General features: G+C 40.6%; 6 protein-coding genes and 1 long non-coding RNA gene across 10 annotated transcripts; 1 reads left to right on the top strand and 6 right to left on the bottom strand.

Annotated features, from left to right (window-relative positions):
- Window positions 1-1,582: 1,582 nt before the first annotated feature.
- On the bottom strand, window positions 1,583-7,241 carry LOC124326032 (interferon-induced very large GTPase 1-like). Its single transcript, XM_046784605.1, has 6 exons — window positions 7,124-7,241; window positions 6,945-7,005; window positions 6,748-6,872; window positions 4,470-6,590; window positions 2,777-4,406; window positions 1,583-2,709 (listed from the first exon to the last, which is right to left on the bottom strand). The coding sequence occupies exons 4-6, from the start codon at window positions 6,585-6,587 to the stop codon at window positions 1,715-1,717; spliced, it is 4,743 nt and encodes a 1,580-aa protein (XP_046640561.1). The 5' UTR covers window positions 6,588-6,590; window positions 6,748-6,872; window positions 6,945-7,005; window positions 7,124-7,241; the 3' UTR covers window positions 1,583-1,714.
- A 740-nt stretch (window positions 7,242-7,981) lies between these two features.
- LOC124326062 (transcriptional regulator ATRX homolog) lies at window positions 7,982-11,672 on the bottom strand. The gene is made up of 12 exons (XM_046784668.1): window positions 11,456-11,672; window positions 11,089-11,397; window positions 10,918-10,995; window positions 10,707-10,859; window positions 10,409-10,648; window positions 10,051-10,345; window positions 9,707-9,988; window positions 9,307-9,645; window positions 8,967-9,229; window positions 8,665-8,906; window positions 8,504-8,582; window positions 7,982-8,434 (listed from the first exon to the last, which is right to left on the bottom strand). Exons 1-12 carry the CDS (start codon window positions 11,513-11,515, stop codon window positions 8,096-8,098), a joined length of 2,679 nt encoding a protein of 892 aa, XP_046640624.1. The 5' UTR covers window positions 11,516-11,672; the 3' UTR covers window positions 7,982-8,095.
- Window positions 11,673-12,105: 433 nt separating this feature from the next.
- On the bottom strand, window positions 12,106-17,484 carry LOC124326088 (sodium- and chloride-dependent GABA transporter 1-like). The gene is made up of 16 exons (XM_046784704.1): window positions 16,533-17,484; window positions 16,436-16,467; window positions 16,273-16,375; window positions 16,172-16,191; window positions 15,995-16,103; window positions 15,845-15,938; window positions 15,649-15,781; window positions 15,340-15,578; window positions 15,220-15,280; window positions 14,997-15,152; window positions 14,779-14,931; window positions 14,505-14,708; window positions 14,267-14,437; window positions 12,724-14,185; window positions 12,466-12,646; window positions 12,106-12,388 (listed from the first exon to the last, which is right to left on the bottom strand). Exons 1-14 carry the CDS (start codon window positions 16,954-16,956, stop codon window positions 13,973-13,975), a joined length of 2,112 nt encoding a protein of 703 aa, XP_046640660.1. The 5' UTR covers window positions 16,957-17,484; the 3' UTR covers window positions 12,106-12,388; window positions 12,466-12,646; window positions 12,724-13,972.
- A 70-nt stretch (window positions 17,485-17,554) lies between these two features.
- On the bottom strand, window positions 17,555-19,646 carry LOC124326231 (salivary glue protein Sgs-3-like). 2 transcript variants are annotated; one of them, XM_046784946.1, is made up of 5 exons: window positions 19,107-19,646; window positions 18,880-19,029; window positions 18,580-18,804; window positions 17,881-18,505; window positions 17,555-17,820 (listed from the first exon to the last, which is right to left on the bottom strand). In XM_046784946.1, the coding sequence occupies exons 1-5, from the start codon at window positions 19,268-19,270 to the stop codon at window positions 17,785-17,787; spliced, it is 1,200 nt and encodes a 399-aa protein (XP_046640902.1). In that variant the 5' UTR covers window positions 19,271-19,646; the 3' UTR covers window positions 17,555-17,784. The 2 variants fall into 2 exon arrangements, with proteins under 2 accessions (XP_046640902.1, XP_046640901.1); XM_046784945.1 differs by having other exon boundaries at window positions 17,555-18,505; window positions 19,107-19,633.
- A 385-nt stretch (window positions 19,647-20,031) lies between these two features.
- LOC124326478 (collectin-12-like) lies at window positions 20,032-22,115 on the bottom strand. 3 transcript variants are annotated; one of them, XM_046785352.1, is made up of 5 exons: window positions 21,994-22,115; window positions 21,035-21,211; window positions 20,710-20,961; window positions 20,481-20,648; window positions 20,032-20,444 (listed from the first exon to the last, which is right to left on the bottom strand). In XM_046785352.1, exons 2-5 carry the CDS (start codon window positions 21,162-21,164, stop codon window positions 20,293-20,295), a joined length of 702 nt encoding a protein of 233 aa, XP_046641308.1. In that variant the 5' UTR covers window positions 21,165-21,211; window positions 21,994-22,115; the 3' UTR covers window positions 20,032-20,292. The 3 variants fall into 3 exon arrangements, with proteins under 3 accessions (XP_046641308.1, XP_046641306.1, XP_046641307.1); XM_046785350.1 differs by having other exon boundaries at window positions 20,032-20,648; XM_046785351.1 differs by having other exon boundaries at window positions 20,032-20,648; window positions 22,018-22,091.
- A 123-nt stretch (window positions 22,116-22,238) lies between these two features.
- LOC124326138 (prolyl 4-hydroxylase subunit alpha-2-like) lies at window positions 22,239-25,020 on the top strand. The gene is made up of 11 exons (XM_046784800.1): window positions 22,239-22,432; window positions 22,498-22,664; window positions 22,719-22,880; window positions 23,114-23,283; window positions 23,361-23,549; window positions 23,611-23,784; window positions 23,849-24,034; window positions 24,104-24,178; window positions 24,256-24,318; window positions 24,396-24,561; window positions 24,661-25,020. Exons 1-11 carry the CDS (start codon window positions 22,239-22,241, stop codon window positions 24,729-24,731), a joined length of 1,617 nt encoding a protein of 538 aa, XP_046640756.1. The 3' UTR covers window positions 24,732-25,020.
- On the bottom strand, window positions 22,260-23,054 carry LOC124326724. Its single transcript, XR_006915742.1, has 3 exons — window positions 22,877-23,054; window positions 22,502-22,807; window positions 22,260-22,391 (listed from the first exon to the last, which is right to left on the bottom strand). It is a non-coding gene; the product is annotated as an uncharacterized LOC124326724 (long non-coding RNA).
- Window positions 25,021-27,721: the final 2,701 nt, after the last annotated feature.

Below are 27,721 nucleotides of genomic sequence, written 5' to 3'. Positions count from 1 at the left end.
CGCCCAAAGCGGGACTATCACTTCCATTTGAATGAATGACTCCAATCCTGTAAATTGTATTGAATCACCTTGTACGTACGTCACTTTTACTAGAAAGTCTATCAAGTAGGTCATCTTACGGGAGTATCTGAAGAACAAGTTGAAAATGTATCTACTGTTTCCTGACGACAGGGGAATTAATAATTCGGACCTTGGTGCCTCAATCATTCTCATGATTCATAACATTTAAATGATTACATACAAACTTTCTTCTTTTCTAACCTCTCTCTTGTCCCTACAACTTTTTTCTTCGGCATTACTTCATTTAGCAAAACTTAATGACGATGGTAGGGGAAAAGCAACACAGATTAAAAAATAAAACGAAAAAATAATAGTGCCATAAAATGCAATAAAATAAACGAAGGAACTGAATTATCAATGAATTCGTCCCAATTCCCTGATAAAATTACACTTCCTATAAGTAACCCTATTTTAAAAGCTTTTGTAACACAGTTGATCAAAATTCGACCAAAGATGATTTCTATGTACTTGAGCAAGTTATTTGGAAAGGAGCTTCTGGATTACTTACAATTATTAAGGCAACGTTACAAGTTGACGCCCGCAAGTAGAAGTATATCCACGTTGATTAAGTAAAGGTCTTTACTTCAGTTATTCTGCTTGTCACTTCTTGTGCAGGATCAATTTCCTTCCAGAGCACCTAGTATTCTTGGGAATCGGGAGAAATAACAGGGCCTGACGTCCATTCGCAATAATACGCTGCCTAAAATAAAGAAAAGAAATGCCATTCAGTGTTTCTTCCGACCTTGGTAAGTCCATCCTGGGCATCGAGAATGAAAAGGTATCGGAACAAACTGGACTTCATTGGCGAATCCTGCTCAAAACTGTTTTGAAGGCAGACTCAGTGAGAGAGCAATCATGATGGACAAATCGAGCAAGTTGCAAGTTCTCTAGTATAATCCGGTTTAATACAACTACAAGAAATGTTTTATTCTTTAAAGAGAAACATACCGTGTTCGCGTCGAACCGTAAGGCGATGGTTGAAGGTGTTGTCGGAAGGTGTTGGCGAAATGCTTCACGAGACGCGGTTTGCGGATAATCCAAATTGATGACGATTCTGAAACCACCATGGTGGAACCATAAGATGTTAGGGTTTTTCAAATTGCTTAAACTAAACCTCCATACCACAATTGATTTCTCAGACTCCTTCGCACTTCAGGATGACCTTCTCGATTAAGAAACCAATTCCCGGTGAAATCTGCATCCAGTACAACGAGTTGGATCTCTTGATAAAACTGATGCTGTCGACTTGATCTAGAAAACTTTAAAGTAAGACCAACTGGGTAATGGAACTTGTAATGGAAAAATTCCATTTAAAATCCCTGTGAAAAAAAATTTGATAAGAATAAATTAAGTAAAATTTCCGTATCTGTGGACAGTTTAAGTTCAACGTTAATACTTGTGCAAGATTTGGGTTATTTAGGAATGTAGGGCGAAGAATTGCTTACAGCTACCGGGATAATCATTCTGTCAATCTCAATATTAATATTAAATTTTTCAATATTTTTTTATTGATTAAAAGGGCTGAAGTGCTGAAACTTTGTATTGATTTTCTTCAATCCCTACAATAACAAAAATTCACATTTAAAACATTATTAATGGGAAAAATGTAAACACGATATCCTCGATGATGATGGACGACGTTCCAACAGCAATTCTAAAGTCCAATATCCCTTTTGAGTTGCTTCTTGATGGTGAACAAATCTCGAAAGTATTTTTCCGGAATTTTAGTGCAAGGATAAACGTTGTACATCTTAGCTATTTCTTTGTTGTACATTGCAAAAATGTATTCCCTCAAGGGCATTTCTTCGGCGATCCGAGGATTCCTCCACCCAGGAAAAACTTTGGAAAATTCTTTGAATTTGTAAGAGACATCATAATTCCCGTCGAGATAAAATCCACAATCTTTTTCGTATGATTGATTGCACGTATCAGATATTAATTCAAGTGTGTAGCGACGACAATATCCAGAAATACCTCCAGGTTGATGGATCGCGTCATGAGGTCTTAATTCGGTATCATGATTGGCCGACTGGATACACAAACTCTTACACATCCGGCAATAAGCATCGCAACGTGGAAGAGCTGCAGGATCGTTGGAAGTCCTCATGAGTAAAACTACTTTTGGGCTGAGTTCTTTGGCGAATTCCTTTTGGTTTTTCGGAGGCTTAAGATCTCGAAGCATTTGAATCATTTTGCTCGAGCAAGTTTTCTGAAATTCTTCCTTCTCTTCGTTGTCACAGTCGTCGTACTCACCACTGTAATCAATCAGAAATTTGGAAGCCAGGTATTCACTCTGCAGGTAGCCTTTCAAAAATTCGATTCGGAGCTGTTCGATAAATTTCTGCGCCTTTCCTCGGTCAACTGACAACGTAGCTAAAGCCGCATTACTGATAGCTTGTGTTAAATGGCCAATGAAACCTCGCCATTCTTCTTGGGCGTTAGAAATTTTTTCAGCAATGAGTCGGTAAAGCACGTCTTCGTAAAAAACTTTAGGTTTCCTGATGTAGTCAAGCGCTTTGGAAATTTTATCCTCCTCCAGCTGTTCGATTAAATAGAGATCCATATATTTGGACATGAATCTGGCGTCGTACAGCCACCGCTCGTTACGAATTCTTTTCAACGTGCTTTGAATCATTTCCTTTTCGAAAGCTGTGAAAAGGGGTGAAATAATTAAATTCATAATCAATAGTTTAAAAATATCACATTTCAAAATTACCCAGACAAACGTTACGAATTAACGTGTTTGCCATATTGGCGGTGAACAGCTTCGTCTTTTCTACGCCATGTGAAACCATAACAAAGTACTCATGCATGCTGTCTTTGTTGGACTTGAGTTTGGCGTAGACCGAGTTTTCAGCCTCCCATTCTGCTTCAATGCTTTCCATCAGATCGACAATCAGCCTAAGACCGTAGCTGTGCATCATTTGAACCTCCGAGTTGTCGGCGATATTGTACGATGTAATGGTTTCATCCACATCACAGATAACACTAGAAACGATGGTATCGTCATAGCATTGCTTGCCAGCAGCGATCCGGTTGACGGTGGTGAAAACATCTTCGAGACACAAATCGATGGCATTTTTGTTTGTCACTTTTCCAATCACTTTCGAGTACAGCTTCGAACATTTATTCCACACACTTGCCAACACGGACGGATTCGAGACAACGGACGATGTCGGATGCTCTTTAGCCATCCCCAAGTTTTCTTTTTCGATGTTCATTATTTCAATTTTTCTTGTCCGGATCACGTTGCTGTTTTGATAGACTTTTTTGATTTTAGCTCCAATGTCTTTTGGAGGGAACTGCTGCTGAGCCTCGTCCACAACGTCGTTGAAAATCTTTTCAAACTTTTCATTCTTCTTCAAGTCGGTCCACTGAGAAGCGTTTGAACTTGCCGTTTTGAACAATTCGTTGATTTCTTGGCGAATTTTCTTTTTGTAATTTTCCACGTGATGCTCGTAGCTAAACAAGGTAACGTAGCTGCTTTTCAAGTTGCACGTCCAGTTTCTGGATTGTTCTATTTTGTTCATTCTCCATAATTCTTGAAACTGCAGACTCCATTTTTCGCGACCTTTTTCCTCCACGATATCTTTCACCTCCTTGTCTAAAATCTGTTCAGTCGGCAGGATTTCCTCGCGCAGCTTGTCTACGAACATAGGAAAGAGATCAGTGTTGCTAAAGCCGCCATTTCCCATCGTTTTGCCTTTTTCTTCAATCATCTTCTTCTTGATGCTTGTGAAGGATTTAAGGTAAACTTCAGCTAGTTTTTGTTCAACCTTCTTGTAGGCAACATCCAAGATGTCGAAAGTGATGCGTTCTGTCACTGTGGCAAAATTGAAGGTGAAATTTGCCGAACAAATGCACCTCCAGACATCTTTGATGTACCTGGAAAACTCATCGATGGATCTGCTTTTCCAAGTTGATCCGTCTTCGTTATGAATCACGCGTCGATGGATATGCTCCCGAAACTGAATGAGCCCTTCGCCGTAAGCTTCATCTGGCACGTCGCCAGGAGGTTTGGATTCCTTCTTAACGTTGCTCAGGATACAGACGTCGCTATCAGTTGAGTTGGACGTGTCGAGCTTGAAATTACCAAATGGACTCTGAGATTTTAGATGCGACAGATCGCCAGTTAATTTCCGAACTTGGTGGAATGCATCGTTCAGTGAAGTTCCAAGTGTTTGGATGATACCGTACAACTTGTGTTTCTGCCTAGTTTCGATCCTGTTGTAAACAAAAAACATTCTAGAGCTGAGTCGGCCTCCGTTGTCCTCGGCCAGTTTTGATCCTTGATAGGCCATCATAACAATTGGCAGAATTTCTTTGATGGCGTCGTCGTTCTCCCCCTAAGTTTAATAAGACTAAATTCAAATAATTAAATTCAAATCATTTTTAATATTAAATTTAACCTGAGTGACGATAATGGTGGCGTCCGACAACAAAATACTCAAAGTTGCCATCTGATTGTCGCGCTTTTCTCTTCCGGGCAGGCCGTGATATTCAGGCGCTCGAGTACCTTCCGTATCCAGTAACAAAATATAGTCGTATTCGGGACGACCCTCGACGGCCAGTAATTGCATGTTGACGCCACGGGTGCACATTCCAACGCTGGTTCGCATTTGGATGCCGAACATGGTGTTTAACAATGTCGATTTGCCGCTGCTCTGAATACCCATGACGGACAGTACGAAAATGCGCTCTCGTTTCAATTTTCCGATCAACTTTCCAAGTTCGTGCAAAACTTCCGTCACCCATTCCATGTGAATCATGTTGGAGTCACCATCGAGCAGTTCTAGACAGAAGCCGTCCAGTAAGTGCTGGGCAGCCAGACGAGGAATGCTCCTAATTGTCAAAGAACGATTTTCTGGTTTCATGGACGTGTACAGATGACTAAGTTCCCTCCAGATGTGTTCGATGCTGAGGGCACTGTCGATAAAGTTGGTTTTAGCTCGATGGAGGTTCTCTCTTGTTAACTTCAACACATGTTTTTCAGTCGCATTATTATTATTCGCTTCTTTACTTGATTGATCGAAGAATGACGCGGACAATTTGCGAATTTCTTCCAATAGAGGGCCGAGTTCTCGTTCACTTCGTTCAGCCAGCTCCTTCTCCAATACACGGACAGACAAAACGCGAGAGCACGAATCCTCATAGGCGAGAAGACTAAGAAACAGTTGCAACAACGGGTGGTTTTGCACGAGACAGGCGTCAGCTCGGCGCAATTCACGACAACTTTTTATCTTGTCGTCTTCTTCGCGTAACTTTTCTTCGTTCAAGCAGTGCTCCGATTTGGCCTCTTCATGCTTGGCTTGTTGCCGGTAATTTTTCTGTAAGAGAAATTCAGTTTTCTTCACTTTCCCCAAGTCCTGGACGGATTTGGTAATGCTTGATTTGATTTCTGTCGGGGATACGCATTCCAAAGCGCCGTATTCTTCTCGAAACAAAATGGGAATTTGGCACAACATCAGTCGTTCTTTGGCTGCGTTACATTGTCCTGTTAGTTTATTGATGGTTATTTTAACACTCGATCGCAAGATGTTGAGAACTTTGTCGGAAAGCTGGCCGTCTATAAAGAGTCGATGAAATCCGTTTACTTCCTTTATTTGAGGGCGCGTCGTCTCTCGGAGTGAAGGTTTCCAAATGCATGTGAATGCATCCAACTTAAGATAAAAGTTTTTGGCATAGGTTTCCTGAATGTCTTGTACTGCTCGAATGGAAGGAGATGAATTCCCATGGTCTTCGGTAGAAGCTTCAACAATCAAGAAGTCGGCGAATTCTTGAATAAATGGCCACAACGGTTTGAAATCACCAATGATGTGCGTAACCAAGACGTGATGAACTTCAGAGCTAGATCCTTCCATCAACATGCAGCCGCAACCGATTTCCGCCAACACGCTATTTGAGGACACCGTGCTGGTAGATAAATCGTGACGATAAATGCTTTCGATGTTGAAGAGATTCTTCATTATGTTGCACGTTTGACTCTCGTTCTTCGGTCGACAAGAAATCACAGCGACGCGCATCAAGGACAAGTCTTCACCTAAACGGATGTTTTCAATCCAGGGCAAGGTGATGTGTCTCAGCACTTCCAAATGATGTTTCCTAGAGTCGGGCACGAACAAAGGTATGGCAGTTCTCCTCTCCAGCAACAGACGAAAAATCTCAGCAGCGCCAGCTGCGTCAAATTCGTCGATAAGCTTCAGCAAAGTATCGTACAAGCTCTTTTTAGAAGAACTCTCCACAGAAAGCTGATCACAAGATAGGAGAGCTTCTAAGTCGCTGAAATTGGTATCCATTCCGCCATTCTGTTTGTTAGGTTTCATCGAATCCAATGTTAAGCGGAGACGATAACGCAAACAGTTCATTAAGGTTAAGGTGTCTTCATTATTCTCCTGCATGGTTTGACTAATAGGGTTGAAAGGCCGGTCAATTAGAAAGTCAGCATAAGCCTTTTTCATTTTTGGAAAAGACACCTCCATCTCATCTTCACCATCCTGAACTTCTTTCTTGATTTGGTTCATGGACATTTTCTGTAAATTAAGATATAGATAGTTAAACGGCAGTTCTGTAATGTCTGTAACTGCTTTGTAAAGAGACGGCTAAAGTGTGGTCTTTACATATCAGTCCCACAGTCTGGGATACCTAGCCTTCTTCGAAATTACAACACAACATGTTTGTTTTTTTTACCTGGATGTATGAATTGGCCTTTAAATTGATAGTTTTAATCAGTATGTATTGATCACATCGAGAATAATGTACTTCGTCAAGAAGTGGTTTTCTAGCAGATCAAGGGGAACTTGAAGAACCCAAAACTGTTAAAATTAATTTTTTAATAGAAAGGTTAAATAGCATATTAAGCATTTCTATTTGTTAAATAGGTTTACCGAAAAAACTATTTCAATCCTTCTCGTCGAAGTCTTGTGATGTAACTTCTTTTATTCCTGTCTTTAGAAAAATTATAGATTATACATAAAGGAAAATCGTAAATATTGTTCACATGAAAAATTCGCGCAATTCATGGAAAAATTATACTAATGGATAAATAAAACGTGATAAAACTTACCTGTAAAGTTCTCAGTTCTCACGTTATCTTATGTGTCTGTCCACGGCACCACAGAACTCCTCAACAGCTCAACTCCAGACTCCAGTCAAGAACGGTCGCCATTAAAAAAAATTTTAAACGTTGCCAGTTAATTAATAGATGCTTGCAAGTTGCAGCGGTTGCAGCATGGTTGCAGGCTTGCAGCGTGCAGATCAATTTTTGAAGAAAAAAAAAGGAAAAACCAGAAAAGAAAACTGATCAATGAATATCTAAGTTCCTGGTTCGCTTATAAGGCTTAATCGCTTTTCTCCGATCTAGAATCCTTGGAGAAAATCTTTGAAGTTGCGAGCTGCACCGGGCATTCCGGAAGAATAATTTGTTATCAATATTTTTCATCGGGTAATGATTAGAGAAGCGACAACTGAAAGTTATGCACGGATAAAAACGCCGAGTTGCAACAGGAACGAAGCTTCAACCGCGCAGTCTGTCCATAATATAGCTCAATTTTTTATGAAACAATCCTGTCCAGAAAATTACTACCGTTAGCGAATAAACGACAACTCACACCCATACCGAACAATTTACAAGAAAGACGGAAAAGATGCCGACTACACTATTTACTTTTTCCTAAATTATTTGTTTTGTAGCCAAATCTCCAGAGAATTTTTTTCTCCTGCTCCCTCATTCATGTAATTTGTCAGCCTTTCTTCACAATGACAAATGTACTGCCATAGTAAGCAAACCGCTGTCTCATGCTTCTTTGGGAGCTTTAAAGAAATCGCAATTGAATAAGTGGTGGCTGATATGGCATCAGAAAATAGTAACAAGGTCTTAGGATTAATCGATGGCGTAAAACATTTGAAAAATCGAAACCAGATGTCATAACCAACCAATGCCCTATATTAAACTGACAATCAAAAATAAAATTTGATTTCTTCAATCTAAAGAAAAAGAATTTGTGAAAGACCAAACATAGTCTTAAAAAAGCCAACATTAATTTGGGACTTCTTGGCTGGAAACAGGAACTTTTGTTTCTTGGAATATCTTCCATATAGCTTCTCGTTCGGCAGTTTCAATATATTCTTCGGGCCGGTTTTGAAGCAAGGAATCGTGTTCCCGATACGCACCTATCCATTCTTTCATGCGTACTGCGAGGTCACTCAACAATTCATCGTTAGGATGCAAAGAGTTTTCGTGCCCAAGAACAGAGTCCGGTAAACGTAGTTGGCCATCGACATCAAAACTGTACAGGTCAGTCAGATCGTTAGAAGCAAAGTAACGATCCATTTGCTCTTCGTCAACAATACGGCGTGACAATGAAAGCTTGGCGACCTGTGAATTAAACAAAAGCAAAACATGAATAGATGAAGATTTATTAATGACTAGCGCTAGTGTTCATACTTGACGATAGTAGACTTTTTCCTCCATAGTCCCCTGAGCTACAAAGCGATACACGTAACACGGCTTCTTTTGTCCTAACCTGGATGGATGAAAAAATAAGAAAAAAAAGCATTAGATTCATTTATTAAAGAGCATCTGGGGGCAATTCAATTAACTTGTACCTGTAAACACGGAAGACACTTTGTAGATCTTGCGAAGGATTCCACGATGCATCAAAGATAATTGCACGATTGGCACCTATCAAATTAATGCCTATACCCCCAGCTCTAGTGGAGATGAGAAACAAGCGAGCCCGGGGATTTTTAGGATCGTTAAATGCACTGCACCATTTCAGACGCTGTTCTGAAGATGTTGAACCATCCAGACGAAAATAGTCTGTGTTGATGCTCCATGTCCCAGAGAACTTGAAAAAAAAATTCAGAATTACAAACTAGAATATTGGGTGGCAAAAGTTATCATTTACCTCAGTAGTTTTATCGGCGCTCCTACTTTGATTCTTAAATTCTTCGATGGCGAGGAATTCTTCAATTAGGTCAAGACTAGTGAGTGACTGGCTAAAAACCAGTAATTTGTCACCAATCACCTCGCAATGCCTAAGAATATCCATCAACAGAAGCATTTTCCCACTATGCTTGATGTTATTGATCTCGTCATCAGAAATCAGATCGGACCACCAAGGACTGCTTGACGCCGGGTCCTCTGAATCTTGTATGCACCCGTCGTCTTCTGCAATTAAAAAAACATGCATCAGTTAGTGGATGGCAATAACTTAAAAATACCAAAGAAGTATTAACAAATTTTACCTAAGTCTGGCTCCTTCGTCCAACTGATATCTTCTTCTTCGTTTTTCGCATTCTTTCTCGTTTTCGAGTCAGGTCTATTCTTTGCATCACGACGACAGAAAGCCAACAGTAAAGCCTTGGGATGAGTCCACACTCGAGAAAGCTGTTGATAGTCGCTGAACAGTCCTGCACTCTCCACTTTACTTCCGGAGGGTTGAATAGCACCTCCCTTGGTGAAGTTTTCCAAATAATGAAGATACAGTTTGATTTGGAGTTCTGACATCCTCACAGAAACCACATATTCTAATTTAGGTGGTAAAAATGGTGCAAGGACGTTGCTGTCAAAACGCTGAACAGTATCTGACAAAGGATAGAATAAAATAAATAAAAACCACGAGCGGAAATTAAAAAAGGAAATTACTTTCAAGCAGTTTATGAAGAATAAGAGCTCGCCGTTTCATGGCTCGAACATCTGACTGTGTGGAGTCGACAGTTTGTCCTTTTTCCAACACTTTTACAAAGTTTTTACCAAATTCCGTTTTCGTGCCCAGTTGACCAGGATGGACGAATTGAACCATTGTAAAGAATTCAAACAGATTATTTTGAAGAGGTGTGCCAGTTAACATGATTCGTCGTCGAGTAGAAATCTGATTCATAGCTTTGTAAATATCAGAATCCTCATTCTTGAGCAAATGTCCTTCATCTGCCATTATAAAATATGGGTGATGAAAATAAAGATAAAACTGACATGATAAATTTTCATACCACAAACGAGAAGATCTGGTCCAGGATCAACTAAAGCTCGCCAGAATAATTCGTCCTGCTCCGAGCGCTTCTTTTTCTGTTTGGTTAGTGTCCGAAACATTTCATATCCAATAATTAAAACTCCCCCGAAATGGAGCCATCTGGTAATCTTTGCCTCCCTTGCCTTGTTGATTTTACTGCTAGCTAACTCGCATACATTCAAGGTTACAAATGTTTCTCCAGGAAGCCAAATTTTGAACTCGTTTTCCCAATTGAAGACCGTGCTAAGTGGACAAACCACCATCACACGATTCACCTACATTTAAAATTTAGATAAATAAACTATTCAGCTTTCACAAAAAATATAAACTTTAAATACCTCACATATGGCGTTCGTTAGCACAGTATGAGACAGTGTCACTACCTGCAGGCTTTTGCCCAAACCCATACAATGTGCAAGGACACAGCCAGCACTGGAATTGGTTGTAAAGCAGGCATTCCACATAAACTTTATACCTTCTATTTGATGGTACTTAAGCTTTTCAAACATTTGTTGATTTACAACCACCTGATCTTCATTTTTAATTTGGCTGCCTCTCAACAACACAAACCGATCCATCTGTTGTTTGTAATAGAATGAAAGGAAAGTGCATGCATGTTTAACATATGAATCTTACTTGATGGTGTGGTTCTTCACTTGTTTTCACAACAGTTGATAATGTTGACTTTGAATTAACCACAACTGGATTTACCATGTTATTATTTTGTATATCTTCATATTGATCAACAGCATTCAATGCAAACATAACAGGATCAAAGCCTGCCTGGATCTGCAGGGGAAAAAAAATTAGTTTTGAACATAAATAGCTCGGTTTCAATTTAACCCACTTTAGATTGATTCGATCTTGTAACACGCTTTACTTTTCCTGTATCAGCTACTCCCTGACCAAACAAAGATCCTTCTGTCTAAAATCGAATAAAAATAGAAGATAAATATATATTACAATATAAAATGATACCTTACAATATAAAATGATACCTTACAATATAAAATGATACCTGAATTAGTATGTTAGGTTGCTGCCATGGTGCTGGAGGCTTGTACTCAGGCGGAGGCTGAAATCCTTGTTGGGCCTGCCATCTCATATCATTTCTTAAATGACCTCCTCTTCCACGGTGTTGCCTTTGCGGAACTCCCCTGTATGGCTGAACTGGTCTTCTTTCTGTCAGCAACTTAGAATCTACTGTTTCCTTTGCACGGGTCGGTGGAATTGTTGGGGTAAATTTCTTCTTTGCAACTGGACCAACATTTTCAGTAACTGATGAAATAGACCCTGTCCTACACTCATTTATCAGCCTAATTTTCCTCTAGTTTACGAAAAACGATATGTAGGCATACTTTCATTTCTATTTGTAAATTTCTTACCTTATAAGTCTGTGGTTGCTGACCACTTCCGGTTGCAGGATCCGAACCTGTGTTACTCATTTTTTAAACAGCTTGCAGTTACAATCGTGAAAAATTTATATTAATTTTCTTCAAATAGACAACACAATTATCCATACATATAAAAAAATTTGAAACTGAATTGACACGAGGTAATCGATCACTTTGCATGAAGCCATGAAGCAGAAGCAGCCGAATCGTTGGGTACCTTGACAACGAGAAACGCCCCCTTTTACTTTTTACCGCTATTTTTCCTTATCGAGTATCGAAGTAGTGGACACACCAAAATCGATTTATCGCTGCCATTGTTGAAAAAGGAGGGCTATTCAAAACTTTTAGCCGCCACTAGAGATTTCGCAAGTCAACGCAACAGTTGGTAAAAAAACAGGGAATTTTAAGGAATCGGGAGACAAATGGAAAACTATTTGAAAAATTCTGAAAAGTGAAGGAGGGAAAAATTACACGAAAATTCGTAGCTAGAAATTCTTGAACGAAAAACGGTGAGTTCACCGACCCCTTGTTGACAAATTTGGTGAACAGTTCGAATGGAAAGACGAATGCTAGGATTCGAATTATCGCCACTATATACCAACAACTTATTAAGGCAATTAAATGTAATGACGTCTTTAAAATGCATTTAAATATTTTATTCTAAAATAATAACATTTGAGTGTTTGACATTACTAGACGTCGTGACCGGCGAAAAAAAAATAATAATGGAGTTTTTGGTTTTTGAATAAAATTATTAGCTTAGTAATCTGTTTCGGTTTCGCTTATTAGTTCGTTCTTGCAGATGGGATAGTATAATGTAGGTGGGATGCAGTCGCTGATATAAAAGTGATTGTAGCCGGCCGATTCCGTGTAAGTGGTTGTCATCGTTCTGGTTTCTGTTACGGTACTCACAATAGTTCGAGCCTTTCATCGGGACAAAAAAAGAAAATTAAAATGCAGGAATGTTTCCAAGTTACCAAAAAATGATGTCCATTTATTACCAGGCCAAGGGCGTTACTGAAGCGGTTCGTGAATCGATAGAGGAACCCAGACGACTGCTGCCGACCACTTTCTTCTGGCGCTTCCTTCAGAGACGAGTGCAATAGCCGGTCGTCCAACTTGAGTATCTCCAAATCTCTATCGTTTAATCGAGCCATAGCTGGTCCAGCCGTCGTCTCCAATCTGTCAGTTTTTAGTCGAGAAAATAATAATAATCATCTTAAATAATCACGTGATTTATTAATGAAAAAAAAACTTACGATTGCACAACTGTGGGTTGGACGTTGGCTTCCGCCAAATCGGCTGCTGGAATACGTTCCCATTGGGCCTGTCTTCCGACGCACGGTCTCGTCGCGTTGATTAGAGAAATGCACAAAGTGGGTATAGTCTCAAATGCTACTTCCGTCACGGCGACCGTCACTGTTCTGGCAATAAACTCGACTCTTTGACGTCCCTGGCGCGGAAATTCAAAAGATAATCCGGTGGTGAGTACAACGGCTAGAATCCAAAATAGTTTCAATGAGCCGAAAGAGCAGCACTGCCGAGAAGCCTCCATCCTGTCGCAAGGTTGGCAGGTGAATAACAACACACCCCCAGCGAAAAGCTTTTCACCAAAGTCGAATAACACCGTTTCGTGATGGAACGACTGGATAAAATAAGGAATGCCCAAGCACAAAAATCGGAATGTGTGTTCTTCAGAAGTAGTCAGCCAGAAGATAGTCTGGAATTCAATTGAAAACCCCGCGGTTTTTTTGGCCCTTGCGGGGGATTACTTGTGTATCCCGTTCGGTCAGCTTTTGGTAGGTAAAAAAAAAAAGATTTTCGTCTAAGGTCACGGTATGAATAAGTAATCGCGTATTTAAAAAACTAACGTTCGAGAAGTTTTCAAGCGGAAACAGCGCATCAGCCTGTAACAGCAGGCGGACTACGCAGTTGAATTGGAATAAAACAGGTTGGCGGTAAGAATGAACACGACGTCTAATGTGATCTGATTTGACATTTAGAGTTCAAATAATTTCTAATTTGACGTGCATATAGGCTACTGCTGTACAGTTGATGCTAGGCTACTAGTACATTGTAACGCCCAACAGCAATTACAATTTTGAATCCAGACGAGATACGGATATGTAGGTCAACGGTCGAATGATCGATGCATAAGTGCCACTCCTCTTTTGTCCCGTTAGATTTACTAACGTACCAAATGCAAATGAAAGACTAGCTGCATTTCTTTATTGAAAAAAGGAAATATTCAGCTTCGCGTTGTAATTCGTATGTTGACATCCGTTGCTAGGTGTTCGTGATTTAACATCATGGAATAGTTAAAATCTAATTTCAGTTTGGAAACGGAGATAAAAAAGGAAATCTGCTAGTGAATGTGGAGATATTAATCGACATTGACACTGTTTATTGAAGCGGCATGTACTATTCCGTTTCGTTTATAATCTGTTATAACGATAATTTAATGAAATCTGTTTTAATAAAAATAAAGCCATCTCCCTACAATTTAGTTTACTCGTTAATTTCCATTTTACTGTTGTCAATATCGAAACTGACCATCACCACAGCTGATTCACGATGATTCATGCCATGCAAATCACTGCTGACTGTCACTAATGACGAGTCCGGCTGGGACCCTTGGACATCCGCAATAGTCTGTTGAATTACTGGCGATGATAATTCACTCCTTATTTTAAAAATCGGTGTAACTCCTTTGGTTAAAACCTGAAAGGTAGTATAGCATGCGCAAATTGAATTAAAAACATGCGTGAAATAAATCAATCAAAATTAAATACTGAAAATTACCTCCCGCAAAGTGCCCGGTGTGATGTAGATGTAGTAAGCTGCATAGAGCGGTATCCAGAGCATCGACGACAGAGATATGCAAATACCTAATGCTTCCGCCCACGTTGGATACTGGTAACCCAGACCGTAGGTCACTGGCGTGTACTGAACGATGGAAAACACGAAGATGCCCTGAAGTAGATCAACAAAATGTTGATGAGAGTCGATTAATAAACAGATGGGAGAATGGCGGAATTACCAGCATGACGGCGGGAGCCAGGAAGACCCAGCAAATGTACAAAAATCGAGATGGTTTCTGTCCGAGCATTTGCTCGACGGCATCGCAAAATTTATTGCCACCAAATATCCAGTTGATGGAAATTGTTTGAAAAAACACTAGAAAAAGCATTGACATCCCACTGGCTGAATAATAGTCCATAATTTGAAACAAGTACACCCCTCCCTAAAATAATTAATCATTAAATGTCAATTCAAAACACAAATTAAAATTGCTGAAATTTTAAGTATTTTACCTCAGTTATCATTGGTAAAGAGAGAAGAAATATGACAATTATAGTAGCAACTACAAACAGCCTCCTGCACTTCCTCAGTTGATTGGGCCAGTTGTCAACGATTCCGGTAACGAAGGCCTCGACCACACAAAATTCACTGTCGATTCCTAGAATCTAAAAGATAATCCTTGTTCACACACACTGGCAATTGGTGAGGACACTCATGTACAGAGACTTACTACAAGCATCATAAAGAAAATGATGGCCCAGAATGGTGCTCCGGGAAGTCGCAAAACGACTTCCGGATAGGTAATGAAAACAAGACCAGGACCAGACGAAACGACAGACTCGATTGACGAGTCGGTAGCAGAAGCAATGTTGCCCAATATTGAAAACTGCTCACAATTAACGAAAAAAATTAGTTAACCATAACTATAAAGGAATACAAATTTAGGATCTTACCGTAACCACTCCGGCTATTAAACACGTTAAGGTATTGACCACACATGTAATAATGGCGTCTCTATAAGAAAAAATAGTTTAAGATTTAAAGAAGTTTTTAAAACGTGTCTGATGGTATACCTATAACAGTTGTGCTTGAATTTATTATAAGAGCCCAAGGCAGGTAGAGCTCCTGTTCCGATGCTGTAGCTGAAAAATATTTGCGTAGCGCCATCAATCCAAGGCCCCGATGTTAGGAGGAGATCAAAATTCGGCGTGATGTAGTAGAGAAGTCCATCACCGGCTCCATCTAAAGTGACAGCTCTTACGACAAGCACGGACAGGATGACGTAAGGGAATAAGGCCGTAAACCAGATGATCTAAATGTTATCCACAAAACGTTTGTGAGGGAAATTTGAACAAATAATTGGAAAATGGTGTAATACTTACGTAACCACTTTGGTTAATTCCTTTCCATATAATGAAGTAGATCATTACCCAACTTAGAATGAGCACTCCAAATAGCTCCCATCGCATCCCTCCAGGATTTTCTATGCCGTCGGTGATTGCCAGCACACGCCGACTAGAAAAATGTATTCCTTTAACTATAAGAAATTAACAGTCAACTATTGAAGAAATCCAGTACCTCCAAAATTCCTCAACTGCTGAAACGGAACCGTTGTGCAAAACACTTGCGTTTGACGTTGGCTGGAAACAGTCGATTGTGTTCCACGAATTTCCTGGAAGAAATCTAAGATTAATTTGGAAAATTCCGTGATCAGAAAATTATCCGCACCACAAGATTGCCATGGTAGTCCTGGAAGAGCGGCAAAGGAAGCTATGAAATAGAACAAGGTCCACGCCACGATGACGGAGTAATAAATGTTGACTAAAAAGGTGACCGTCTTGTAAAAGAGAAAAATGCAATTATTATTTTAGGCGGGATAAATGCGCCAGTTTAAACTGCTGCTACCATTGTCGCGTATCCAACACCTGATATTAAATAGAAACATTTTTAAATATTAGTAAAATAAGACAAATTATTTTTATTTGAAATAATTGAGCGAAAAGGACCTTTCATAATAGGTGCTAGTTCAGCTATTAGTGTCATTCCTCCGACTCCCAGATATTGTCCAATCGCAACTTCCTGGTAGAAAATAGGTATTCCACAAACTACCTAAAATAAGTTGAAAAATTACAAACATTTTCCAAACAATAATTCTGTGAACTTTGTTACCATGGCGACAAAGTAGGTGACCAAAAATGTACCTATATTAACAACGGAATAAAAAATCAATTAAAAGCAATTAAATGAGAAGGTAGAGTTCTTGTACCGCCTCCATTTTTGAAGCACAGATAAGGAAAGCGCCAAATGTTTCCCAATCCCACCGACACGCTGATGCAAGAAAACAGGAAGTCCCATTCGTTTTTCCATCCGCCCCTTTCGCATTGAGCGTCTTTGGACTCTTTGCTGGCCACGTCAACTTCACTTGTTTTTCCGTGACCACACGAAACCTTTTTGTTTTTGACAATATTCTCGACGAATAACTGGAGATTATTTCTGATGGCGACAGCTGGAAACACTTTCTTGTCCTTTTCGTCGGGGGCAACAGAGTCTTTGATCGGCTTTGAAATGTTCTTCTCGGCAGTCGAATCTTCAGTTGGCAATTCATTTGTGACTTGTTGGTGATCGCTAATAATCACTTCGTTCATTTGAAAAGATTCGTTCACACACCCCGCTAACTCATTCTTCGACATTTTTCGATGGTTATCTTGTCGATTTCTGGATAAATAATCACTCAGCGCTGTAACAACTGGACACCTGAAAATGAAACTTGGATACACTTTAATTCTACACTCAGGATGAATCGCTTGTGGTTGTTGTCGGGCGAGTGTCGTCGAATTAACAACAACCCTAGACTCAACCACCCTTTGATATATTCAAAACCGTGTGTGTGTTTTCCATCTGCGCTGGGAAGAAAACAGGTCTTCCGGAAAGAAAGAGGTATAGCTAGGCCTATTTTGTATCAAGAGACATTGCCCTTAGATGACCGTAGAAGGTGTTACAAGGTCTTGGGTATTTGCTATGCAACATCGTTGTTGTACGAGTTTACGACGACTTCGGGTTTTCTAGAAGGGAAAAAGAAAAATGTCGACCTCGGGAGAAAACCCTACACGCATCAGTTAACCGAGAAGAGAAAGTGTTTGATGGGCCGTCAAAGTGACAAGCCTCTGGCTCTAACTCAGTTAGGGCAATGTCTGGACGTCGTATCAGAATCCAGAAGACGTTCAAGCGCGATGAAAGTGAAACCCAAAATTATTTTTAAAATGTTATAGCCCTAAGAAACATTCGAAATAACTCGTTTGTCCTTCATTGTTTTATTTGGATTTTTTCCAAAATGAGATTATTTTAAAATAATTGCAAAAGCGATTAAATTACTAAATTAACAGTGATTCGATTGCTGGAACGAATACGGTGCATCCAACGTAAGAAAACATTTGAATCTAGAAACTAAAAATTGAAAACGAATTTGATACTTAATTTAAGAAAATGTCCATTGATTTACTGAAATAGCAACTCGATAATTAAGGAGCAGTTATAGGGGCGGCCGTTGTAGGGGCTGATGTTGAAGGTTCCGCTGTAGTAGGGGCGGCTGTAGTAGGTTCGGCTGTAGCAGGTGTGGCCGTTGTAGGGGCTGCTGTTGTAGGGGCTGCTGTAGTAGGGGTTGGAGTAGTAGGGGCTGGAGTAGTAGGGGCTGCCGTAGTAGTAGCGGCCGTAGTAGCAGCGGCCGTAGTAGCAGCGGCCGTAGTAGCAGCGGCCGTAGTAGCAGCGGCCGTAGTAGCAGCGGCCGTAGTAGCAGCGGCCGTAGTAGCAGCGGCCGTAGTAGCAGCGGCCGTAGTAGCAGCGGCCGTAGTAGCAGCGGCCGTAGTAGCAGCGGCCGTAGTAGCAGCGGCCGTAGTAGCAGCGGCCGTAGTAGCAGCGGCCGTAGTAGCAGCGGCCGTAGTAGCAGCGGCCGTAGTAGCAGCGGCCGTAGTAGCAGCGGCCGTAGTGGAATCGACCGTAGTGGAATCGACCGTAGAAGCGGCAGGAGCAGCGGCTAGCACAGGAGGAGCCGCCACAGGACTAGCGAGGACAGGAGCAGGAGCAGCCAGCAGAGGATCAGAAACACCCACTGCGGGAATAGGAGCTGCAGGACAAACATTCATTTGGACAGGGAGACAAGGAATCGAAGTTAATTGGTAGGATGCCGTAGCCGTAAAGACACTTTGGGTCACTGTGGTAGTGTAAGTGTACGCAAGTTCAGTACTGCAATAGTAACAAAGCAAAATAATTTGAATTAATTTGTATACATTTTTGCTGAGTGTTTGACTATGTCTTACTTGGTTACTGGTGGAGACACATAGTTGGAGACAAGGCTAGAAACGAGCGACGACAAAGGAGCGTAGAAGAAAGGATCGGCAATGCGGAACATTGTCGGGACTGGTATTCCGTCGGTTCCTTCCATAGATGACTGAATACCGTAAGCAGAATGGTACTGGGACGATTCAGAGGGATCGGCGTACGAGACCGGAGTGCGATACTCTGGCATAACGGATGGTTGAACCCTAAATGAATGAAACAAATTTATACTCAAAATTCTGTATAAGAATATCAAAGAAAATTCCCGTCTAGAAACTTACCCCAAGACTTGCGTAGGATTGAACAAGTCGAATTGATGCATTTCATTTTGGCTGAACGCGTAGAATAACGGGATACCCCAGTATTGCCTTTTGCGACGGCAGGCGGTGGTAGCCACAGGTGCAACTAGGATGGCGCAGGTGAGTTTCGTTCTTGAATGGAATGGAATCCAATGATAAGGAGATTAAATCACGATGAATAGAGGACAACAAAAGAGCCGAATTATTACGAAATCGTCGTAGTCGAAGCAGTGGCAGCTGTGATGGTGACGGTTGTGGTGAGTGCTCGATTTTCGCGAAACATTTTGGCGTCACCATTTTCACGGACGACGTAAGATTGGACGGCCGACAGGGTGACGATCAACACAAGCAACAAGTTGACTGAGCGGCTCATTTTCTCGCTTAACGTTCAATTCGGCCGTTCAGTGGACCCCCAAACTTCAATAATGGGCAACATGTCACATTGTCAATCGTCTTTTATAACATCCGAGCTCTTCGGTTGACCGGAAATGATGTTCTGACAGTAGATCGTGATTTGTTTTTCTACAGACCGAAGTGATTACACATTTGTCGCGTGATTCTCACTGGGAAAAAAATTACGAAATCTCAATCTTGTAAACAAAACTGTGTACAACAACGTAGTCGTTGTGAATGCCAATTTATGGCGTTTGTCGTCATGCAAGGATTAAGATATTCAAGGAATACACACGGAAGTAAGCAAACACTGAAACTATTGTCGAGCTCAACCACGTTCACAACTAGAACCTAACTCTAATCAAGATAATTCAAAGTGCTTCCACAACCAACCGGTATTTCTCTATAGGTGTGACAATAAGAATTAAGAGTGTTAAGAGATGCTCTTCTTTCCTATTTCAAAGTCAACCTGGTCGTTGACTCCGCAAAGTTCAATGAACTATCGCTACGAATACCAATTTTCTGAACATCTCTGGTGATAATCGGAAAGCAATCAACTGGAAACCCATCGAGAATGAAAGATCCAGATTGAAATCATACTGTCTGGTCATCACATGTTCTAGTATCCTGGTTCGTTTACGACTGTCCGTGCATGTCAAACGGCACGAATGACGTCACTGGGTATTTCCATTGAATAACTAAAGACGCACAAAATCCCGCGAGGAAAAAAAATGATGGGACTATTGGCCCACGTAACTTATATATTCTATGTTTCAAAAGAAGAACACTGATAGCATTTAAATATGGGTTTGTAAAACCAGTTGTAAATACAGTAAGGCAAAATGTGTTGTAAAATTGAAAAGGAAATGAAAGAGAGCTCTAAACCGTATTTCTGCTTTATAGAACTAATCATTAAATTCTATTATTTGGGGGTCAATAAAACGTGACTTAACTTTTGAATTCGAAGAGGATGTTATTGTTGCAATGCGGTAGCTAACGACCTTAGACTCCAGAGGGTCCTTGGTCGCCAGGAGGGCCTTTATCACCTTGATCTCCGGTAGGTCCTTTATCGCCTTGATCACCAGGTGGTCCTTTGTCTCCTTGGTCTCCAGTCGGCCCTTTGTCTCCAACAGGTCCTTGATCCCCAGTTGGTCCTTGATCCCCAGTTGGTCCTTGATCCCCAGTTGGTCCTTGATCTCCGACAGGTCCTTTATCGCCTGGCCCGACAACACCAGCTTCGCCTTTCTCACCAGGTGAACCGGCCTCACCCTTTGCACCAGCCGCGCCAGTTTCACCTTTCGATCCAGTTTCGCCTTTTGGGCCCGTTGGTCCGACGTCACCTTTCTCTCCAGGTGGACCTGAAACAATTTCATTTTGATTTTAGCAATCTAAGCAAATTTAAACGATTGACTTATTTACCTGGAGGACCCCTTACAAGGCCTGGCAGAAAGTTAAAGAATGGACGACCTTGACGGGAATAGATATCAGGCCACGGAATATTGGCGGGTTTGAAAATTCCATTATCTGTCCCAAAATCCTCGTCGACTCCAGAAGCAAGGTTTCCATCAAGTACTGCTTTTTGGTTCGTTCGATACAAAGCAATAACTGGCAATGCTTGATAATTCATCACGAAGTCGAAGATGGTAGTGGAATCATCCGTCTGGTTATTCTCTACAGTTGAAGCAAGAAAATGTTGAAAAATAGTTTTGTCATTGACTGGTTGAGCGACAAAATATTTGCTTACCTCGGGTTGTTGGAGTAGTAGGATTATCTTCAGACACTGGAGAGTGTGGCAATAAGGCAGGCCGAACGGCTGATAGACTCACACAGACGATTAACAAGATGAGAAGCAAGTCAAGTGATGGGCTACTCATTTTTCCAGCTGATTGCTTCTGTTGACGTTATTGAACTAGCAGTCGTTCTAAGAAAGGAATGAAGGCAGCGTCAAATTGGATACCCTTTTATACTAAAATGATTAGCTGTCTACAGTGTCGTCAACCTTTGAATCCCAGCTGAGATTCGATTAACATTTTGGCGATATAATATATACAGATTCAAAGATTTACAGCCGATAACTTAGAATATTGGTTCGTGATTCCCGTACGCAAACCCAGTATGATTCGTATCTATCACATGATGATATGATTTTTTTAAGAGAGAAAAAGCTGATTGATCCGTTCTTGTGGGAAGCCAAAGATTGATAACATCGGTACTGCATTTGAATGACAATTTTTTGTAGCATACTATTTACTAACTAAAGCATTTAACATTAATAGAAAGAAAAAGTATCACATAGGGAAGAGGACTCGAGTTTCCATGGAAGACTTTGGTTTTTATAACTGTAACCTGCATTCTCCTCCAATGGCATTCAACCTTTTTCTTTCTAGTGAGAAAATCAACAACATATCGAAGCCATTATTCAGCATTTTTGATTTAATCCAGCTTTGATCCTCGTCTTCCTTATAAATAATCGTGACTAGGATTTTTGAATAGGCTATAATTAACCACTTCGAACCTTGGAATAGAGTTATTTAGCAACGTCATGCGATTGAGATCGACGTCCAGCCTTTCTTTCAAGTTGAAATAAAAGTCACAGTGGTAGCCGGTGATAGCACATAAAATCCCGTCCTTGAGCACTGTGTCAAAGAACCCCAAATGATATTGTGTGGCACTTTCAACACTCGTTCGGTTTTTTTATTTTACCTGTGTAGAAATTGAGAGTTTAACCTTTCTATCACGTGCGGTTAAGTCTGGGCAGAGTCACGTACAGTTCAACGCCGATCGCCAAGACAAGTGGACGAGGAATCGGGTTTCTCTTTCTTCATTTTCTATTCAACAGTTAATAAAAGAAACATTACAACTTTGAATTCAACTGAAGTTATTTACAATATACTTGCACTAGGTTGTCTTCTGCTTCTATATAATTTGGCCAATAGAAATAGAAAACAATGGGCTTTCTTGTAATCCATCAGTTTTACTTCACCGTTCTAATAATTTCGATAGCAAGAAATCCACGTGTTTATGGGGACATGTACACCGCGTCAGCCGATTTGACAAGTGTCTTCCGTCTTGAACAACAAATAGTCGATGTCCTTGGAGAACTTGTATCCAAAACAGAAGCACAATTAGCAGTCATTCGCAAGTGATTTCACTTAAACTAAATTAACTGATTCCATTGATTCTGTATTATAAAAATGATTTAATTAGGTACCTTAAGGATTACGAGCAAAGCGTCGTCAAGGAGAAGATGGCCAACGAAGAAGAGTTTATGGAACACTTGACTGGAAATCCAATTCACGCTTATCGATTGATGAAGCGACTTTGTTTCGATTGGGAAACAGTCGAGAAGGAAATAAAAGTTGACAACTGGCAAGGTAAAAGTTCTGTAAAGTTTATCAACACCCATTTGACGTTTCCGTTAAATTTAGACGCAGTAAGTCAACTGGAACGCGTTCGATTGAACGAAAGATTCCCAAAGGAAGAGGATTTATTCGGTGCTACATCTGCCCTAGTTCGGCTGCAAGATACATACGAACTGAACATGACTGAACTGGTCAGAGGAAACTTATGGGGCCGGCAAACTCACGCAGGTATAAAATATTCCTCTAAACTGTGACAGACAGGTGAAATCGTGACACGTGGTATTCGGAGATGAAATACGTGGTGAAACCATCACGAAATCACCACGCCGTCTGACTGAGCAGACAACGTTCGCCGATTTCGTCTGCTCAACCCAGTCCCCCTTTTTCAATGTTGCCATATCTTTCCCTCTTTGTAACAAATTTCATATAAATTAATTGTTAACCCATTTTCACTTATACAGAACTGACTGCTCTAGATTGTTTATTTATGGGCAAACATGCATTTAACGACGGAGCTTACGCTCGGGCAGTTGAGTGGTTTGAAGAATCTTACATCTTAGCCGGAATGGAAAACAATGAAACCATCAAACAGGATCATATTGCGGAAATTATTCAATACGCTATCGACAAGGTAAACCTCTTTTATTATTTATTTTTGTTAAGATATATTCGTAATTTCACCGAATTTTGCCATTGATGACACATTAGCACGACGACAATTTGCAAGAAGCCCAACAAAATGCACCAATGTCCGTCCTATCCGATTCCAGCTCATTCCGACTGCCTTTGAAAGAGAAACCAGCCATCGCCCAGCGGAGTGAAATGATCCGCAGCCGCAAGTACGACGAGGATGACTTTGCAAAATTTAACGCCCTTTGTCGGGGTGAAAAGCTTTTGGTATTTTTGCACCGTCATCAGTCAATCGCTACGTACTACTAACACGACTTTGATTGGATAGAGCGAAGACAGCCTAGCGCAACTTAAATGCTGGTTTGACTCTCGCCGCCAGCCATATCTCCTCCTCATGCCAATTAAAGTTGAGAAGCATTCCATCGAGCCGGAAATTTACACCTTTCATGATGTTCTGAGTGATGAAGAAATCAAAACAGTCAAAGAATTGGCCACTCCTTTGGTAAGAGAAATTCATTAGTCAACTATACAAGTGTCATAATTTACTAGAATTATTATGTAAGTAGTTGTCGAGAGCTAAAGTTTTGGGGAAAGAGCCGAGATCGGAAATGATCTTCTCCAGCCTTAGGACTTCTAAGACGGCCTGGATTGCGGATGAAGTTCATCCTTTGATGGATAGACTCTCCCGAAGGATTTCCCTCATTACCGGTTTAAAAACCAATTCTTCGCGCGGCGATGCAGAGATCCTTCAGGTTTGGCCGTAAATTGTTCCATGACAGGAGGGCATATGAATCAAGATTTTCTCGTGATGCTTTCATCAGGTGGCTAATTATGGAATTGGTGGACATTACTCTCCTCATCACGACTACCTGTTGAAAAGCAAAACAGATGCAGAAGTTAGTATTTTAATTCACTTACGTATGTTGTCGTATTTGGTCATTAATTACCTAAACATCTTGCTGATTGTTTTCAGATGGAGAAACTCTCTCCCCGGGATAAGGCTATGGGCGATAGGATCGCCACTTTCATGTTTTACGTAACAATTCGTGATTTATAGATTATCCTATTGAAAATCAGTGTTAATTACAACTCGTTGCTTTGTTTCTCATATAGCTCAACGATGTAGAGCGAGGAGGGTCAACTGCATTCCCGCGGGCGGGTGTTTCTGTCAGACCCGTCCGAGGCGGAGCCGCATTTTGGTACAATTTGAAACGTAACGGATTAGGTAATCCCGATACACTTCATGGAGCTTGCCCTGTCCTTTTGGGTCACAAGTGGGGTGAGTTTTATGTCCTATTTAATTTCGCTCAGTTGAATCATTTTATAGAAATTAAGCTACATTTTTTACATTTGAAATCAAATCGTTTTGAAATTTCAGTTAGCAACAAATGGATTCGAGAAACAGTTCAGACGTTCAACAGAGGCTGCCTAACTGATCCGACAAAATAACCCGCGACGCCTGTATAACATTTCAGCATTCGTATACATATTTAGCGTTATTCTACGTTGTTCTTAATGGGCAAATGGTTTTGAATAATTCCACAATCCCAGAAGAAGTGGAACCATATGATCTTAAATCTTAATTGTTTTAAATTCAACTTTGAATTATGACTTGTAGAATTGGCAATGTGTTTTCTTAAAAAACAGAAAGTACAACGTTAACATTTTACGACGTCGGCATTATTTATAAATCTAGATAACACTATGTGGTAGGACAAATAAACGATTCAAAACATTACCAACTCTGTTTAACAAATTTACATTAGGGGAACGCAGTGCACGATCGCCTATTTCTGAAAAATGGGCGGAGCTACACTTCTAGATTACCGAATTCGCCGCGTAACGTAGCACACTCAAGGTAGTGAAGCGGTGTTCAGTTCAGTCCAACAGTTATCTCATTTATTTGATTGGAATTGATAATAGTTAATGAAAAAGATGATAGTAATATATTTGAAAAAATAAAACAAACGTAGAAATCATATTTTCTTCCGTGTAAACTAGAAAATGTATTTTAAAACCAAAGTTAACTATGCCTTATCGCAGATTATCGAATTCGCCGACAACACATTCAAGGTCGTTCGAGGTTGTCAAACGGTGTTCCGTCAACAGTTTTCTTAATTTCTGAAATTAATTTGACGCTAATTAATAAAAAAATTGATTGTATAATGTTTGGAAAAATAAAATGAGCCAAACCATCAAAGTTTCTTACGCGTTAACTTGAAAATGTATTTTTAAACTTAAGTTAACTAGTCCAATGAACGAGTGCCAATAGTGTTGACGTGCTCCGAGTTGATATAAGGGCACGAAAATCTGACCAAGATATTCAAGCTTTCAATTTTGTTCCCACAAAAACAAAATGATTCCTGCAACGAATTTCCTTGCCTTCTTCTTGCGTATATGGATTCCCTCCTTCCACCTGGAGGATTCCATTACTTCCCCGAATACTGTCGTCCCCGCAGCTCCACGTCTGCAACCGGACTCACAACCCGGTTCCCCAATGTCCCTTGAGGCACATCCCAGATCGGACGACAGAAATTTCCCTGACTGGCTTTTCCCAAATTGGGCCATCCGTTGTTTCAAATGGATGGTACCCATTTCCCCGAATTTTACCATCGCAGCAGATCCACGCCTGCTTTTACCGGTCTCTCTACCAGGATCGTCGACGGACACACCCAACAACCGTGTGTCTCTCGAACGAGATCCGACCGGATCCCAAACCCATCCGACTGTTACCTCTGTCGCGGGAAATTTGCACAATGACCATCTTAAAGTGCAAATAGACAGACAACAGTCGAATGAACCTGATGATGTTGTAGTTAACAGTCTCAAACAACGACTCGTAGTTACGTCATTGGCTCGCGACAGTTTGCGAATAAAGAACACTCAATTAATGAAATCTTCTGTCTCGAAACAACAAAAACTCGATAAAGAAGTAAAAGACTTGAAACTTTCCCACAATGAATTAGTTTCTAAGTTGAATGAATCTCAAAAGCAAAACGAGATTTTAGGGCACCAACACGCCCAAATGGAACAAACACTTCACTTGAACATTTCTGAACTGGAGGACAGTTGTTTACGAATAAAAATACTCGGAAAAAAATGTGTATCAGCGTCATTGGCTCGCGACAGCTTGCGTGTAAAGAACAACCTATTGAAGAAGTCTTCAATCCACATGCAAAAGAAAAACCAGAAAGAAATGGATGATTTGAACCGTTCTCACCAAGAATTAGTTGCTGAGTTGAATCAATCGAAACTTGAAAACGAACTTCTGTGTCACCAACAAGCCCAAATGCAACGTGAAAATGAGATCAAGATTTCTGAACTGGAGGAAAAATGTTTACGACTAACGAAGGAGAAAGAAGATCTCGCTGTAAAGTTGATACAAGCCCAGTCCGATCTTGAATCACTTGGCTCTTCATTTGAAAATCAGAAGGAAACAGTTTCCAACTTGGAAAACGTGATTTTGGATTTACAATCGGTGAAACCAACTGTGCCGAACGCAACCTCTCAGGAAACTCAGGATGAAACAAGTCAAATAACAACAGTTTTGCCTTATTCCCTAACGAAAAACTACGATCGTGCATTTCTGATGCAGAGAAAATCTTTTGGCATCAATAAACCCGAATGTCTTCCTTCTGAGATTGTCCGTAAAGTCACAATGGGCATGAGCTCATCCAAAGTTGAACCACTATTACCACCAAGAAGACAGATAAAGCTGTTCGATACGAAACCATCAGAGCGTGTCGTTGATACATCAAAAGTGTGGCAGCCAAGAAGAGCGACGCCCGTTGCAGCCACTGTCACATCAACAACAGACGTAATTCTCAACACGGTACGTGGTATATTGAACAAGATGACGCCGGCCAGCCACGAGCGATTCTTGGCAAAGATTCTAGCTCTGGAGATCAATAATGAAGAGAGGCTATCTGGAGTAATTAAACTTTTTTTCGAAAAAGCTATAGATGAGCCCATTTATGCCGCCACGTACGCTCAGATGTGCCAGGCATTGGCCACCAAACAAGTCGTCTCTTCAACCGACCCAACACAATGTGTTTCATTCCGAAAGTTATTACTTTCTCGCTGCCAAAAAGTGTTCCAGAAGGATAGCGATATCCTGATTGATGTTGACAACAAGAGGAAAGAAGTACAGAAGGCTGAAACGAAAGAGAAGAAGAAACTTCTTGAGACGGAACTCATTTCTCTCATAGACCGGAACCGAAGAACTACTCTAGGCAATATCAAGTTCATTGGAGAGCTCTACAAGGTGGGAAACATTTCCGAAAATGTTATGCACAGTTGCATTCAACGTCTTCTCCAAGCACCGGACGAGGAAGCGATTGAGTCTTTGTGTCGCTTATTGACAACCACTGGAAAAAACTTGGATAGTCAGAAAAAAAGCGGAATAATGAACTCTTACTTCCAAGCATTGGATTCGATCA

The sequence above is a fragment of the Daphnia pulicaria genome, chromosome 2 (genome assembly GCF_021234035.1).
Source record: "Daphnia pulicaria isolate SC F1-1A chromosome 2, SC_F0-13Bv2, whole genome shotgun sequence".
Classification (NCBI taxonomy): Eukaryota; Metazoa; Arthropoda; class Branchiopoda; order Diplostraca; family Daphniidae; genus Daphnia; species Daphnia pulicaria.
The sequence above is the reverse complement of the archived record's forward strand: the minus strand, read 5'-3'. Positions and strand labels throughout refer to the sequence as shown.

Excerpts from the sequence above, each read along its gene's own strand:
- LOC124326032 (XM_046784605.1), bottom strand. The coding sequence starts at position 6,587 with ATGTCCATGAACCAAATCAAGAAAGAAGTTCAGGATGGTGAAGATGAG. Across the intron at positions 4,407-4,469 it reads CCACCATTATCGTCACTCAG|GGGGAGAACGACGACGCCAT; the intron begins GTTAAATTTAAT and ends TATTAAACTTAG. Across the intron at positions 2,710-2,776 it reads AATTCGTAACGTTTGTCTGG|CTTTCGAAAAGGAAATGATT; the intron begins GTAATTTTGAAA and ends CCCTTTTCACAG.
- LOC124326062 (XM_046784668.1), bottom strand. The coding sequence starts at position 11,515 with ATGAGTAACACAGGTTCGGATCCTGCAACCGGAAGTGGTCAGCAACCA. Across the intron at positions 10,860-10,917 it reads CAAGATCGAATCAATCTAAA|ATCCAGGCAGGCTTTGATCC; the intron begins GTGGGTTAAATT and ends TTTCCCCTGCAG. Across the intron at positions 10,346-10,408 it reads TAACGAACGCCATATGTGAG|GTGAATCGTGTGATGGTGGT; the intron begins GTATTTAAAGTT and ends TTTTAAATGTAG.
- LOC124326088 (XM_046784704.1), bottom strand. The coding sequence starts at position 16,956 with ATGTCGAAGAATGAGTTAGCGGGGTGTGTGAACGAATCTTTTCAAATG. Across the intron at positions 14,438-14,504 it reads TGGCTCCCGCCGTCATGCTG|GGCATCTTCGTGTTTTCCAT; the intron begins GTAATTCCGCCA and ends GATCTACTTCAG. Across the intron at positions 14,186-14,266 it reads CACCGGGCACTTTGCGGGAG|GTTTTAACCAAAGGAGTTAC; the intron begins GTAATTTTCAGT and ends ACTACCTTTCAG.
- LOC124326231 (XM_046784945.1), bottom strand. The coding sequence starts at position 19,270 with ATGAGCCGCTCAGTCAACTTGTTGCTTGTGTTGATCGTCACCCTGTCG. Across the intron at positions 19,030-19,106 it reads GCTTCGACTACGACGATTTC|AACGAAACTCACCTGCGCCA; the intron begins GTAATAATTCGG and ends ATTCCATTCAAG. Across the intron at positions 18,506-18,579 it reads GTGTCTCCACCAGTAACCAA|TACTGAACTTGCGTACACTT; the intron begins GTAAGACATAGT and ends TTACTATTGCAG.
- LOC124326478 (XM_046785350.1), bottom strand. The coding sequence starts at position 21,164 with ATGAGTAGCCCATCACTTGACTTGCTTCTCATCTTGTTAATCGTCTGT. Across the intron at positions 20,962-21,034 it reads TACTACTCCAACAACCCGAG|AGAATAACCAGACGGATGAT; the intron begins GTAAGCAAATAT and ends CTTCAACTGTAG. Across the intron at positions 20,649-20,709 it reads CCTTGTAAGGGGTCCTCCAG|GTCCACCTGGAGAGAAAGGT; the intron begins GTAAATAAGTCA and ends AAATTGTTTCAG.
- LOC124326138 (XM_046784800.1), top strand. The coding sequence starts at position 22,239 with ATGGGCTTTCTTGTAATCCATCAGTTTTACTTCACCGTTCTAATAATT. Across the intron at positions 22,881-23,113 it reads GGGCCGGCAAACTCACGCAG|AACTGACTGCTCTAGATTGT; the intron begins GTATAAAATATT and ends TCACTTATACAG. Across the intron at positions 23,284-23,360 it reads TTCAATACGCTATCGACAAG|CACGACGACAATTTGCAAGA; the intron begins GTAAACCTCTTT and ends ATGACACATTAG.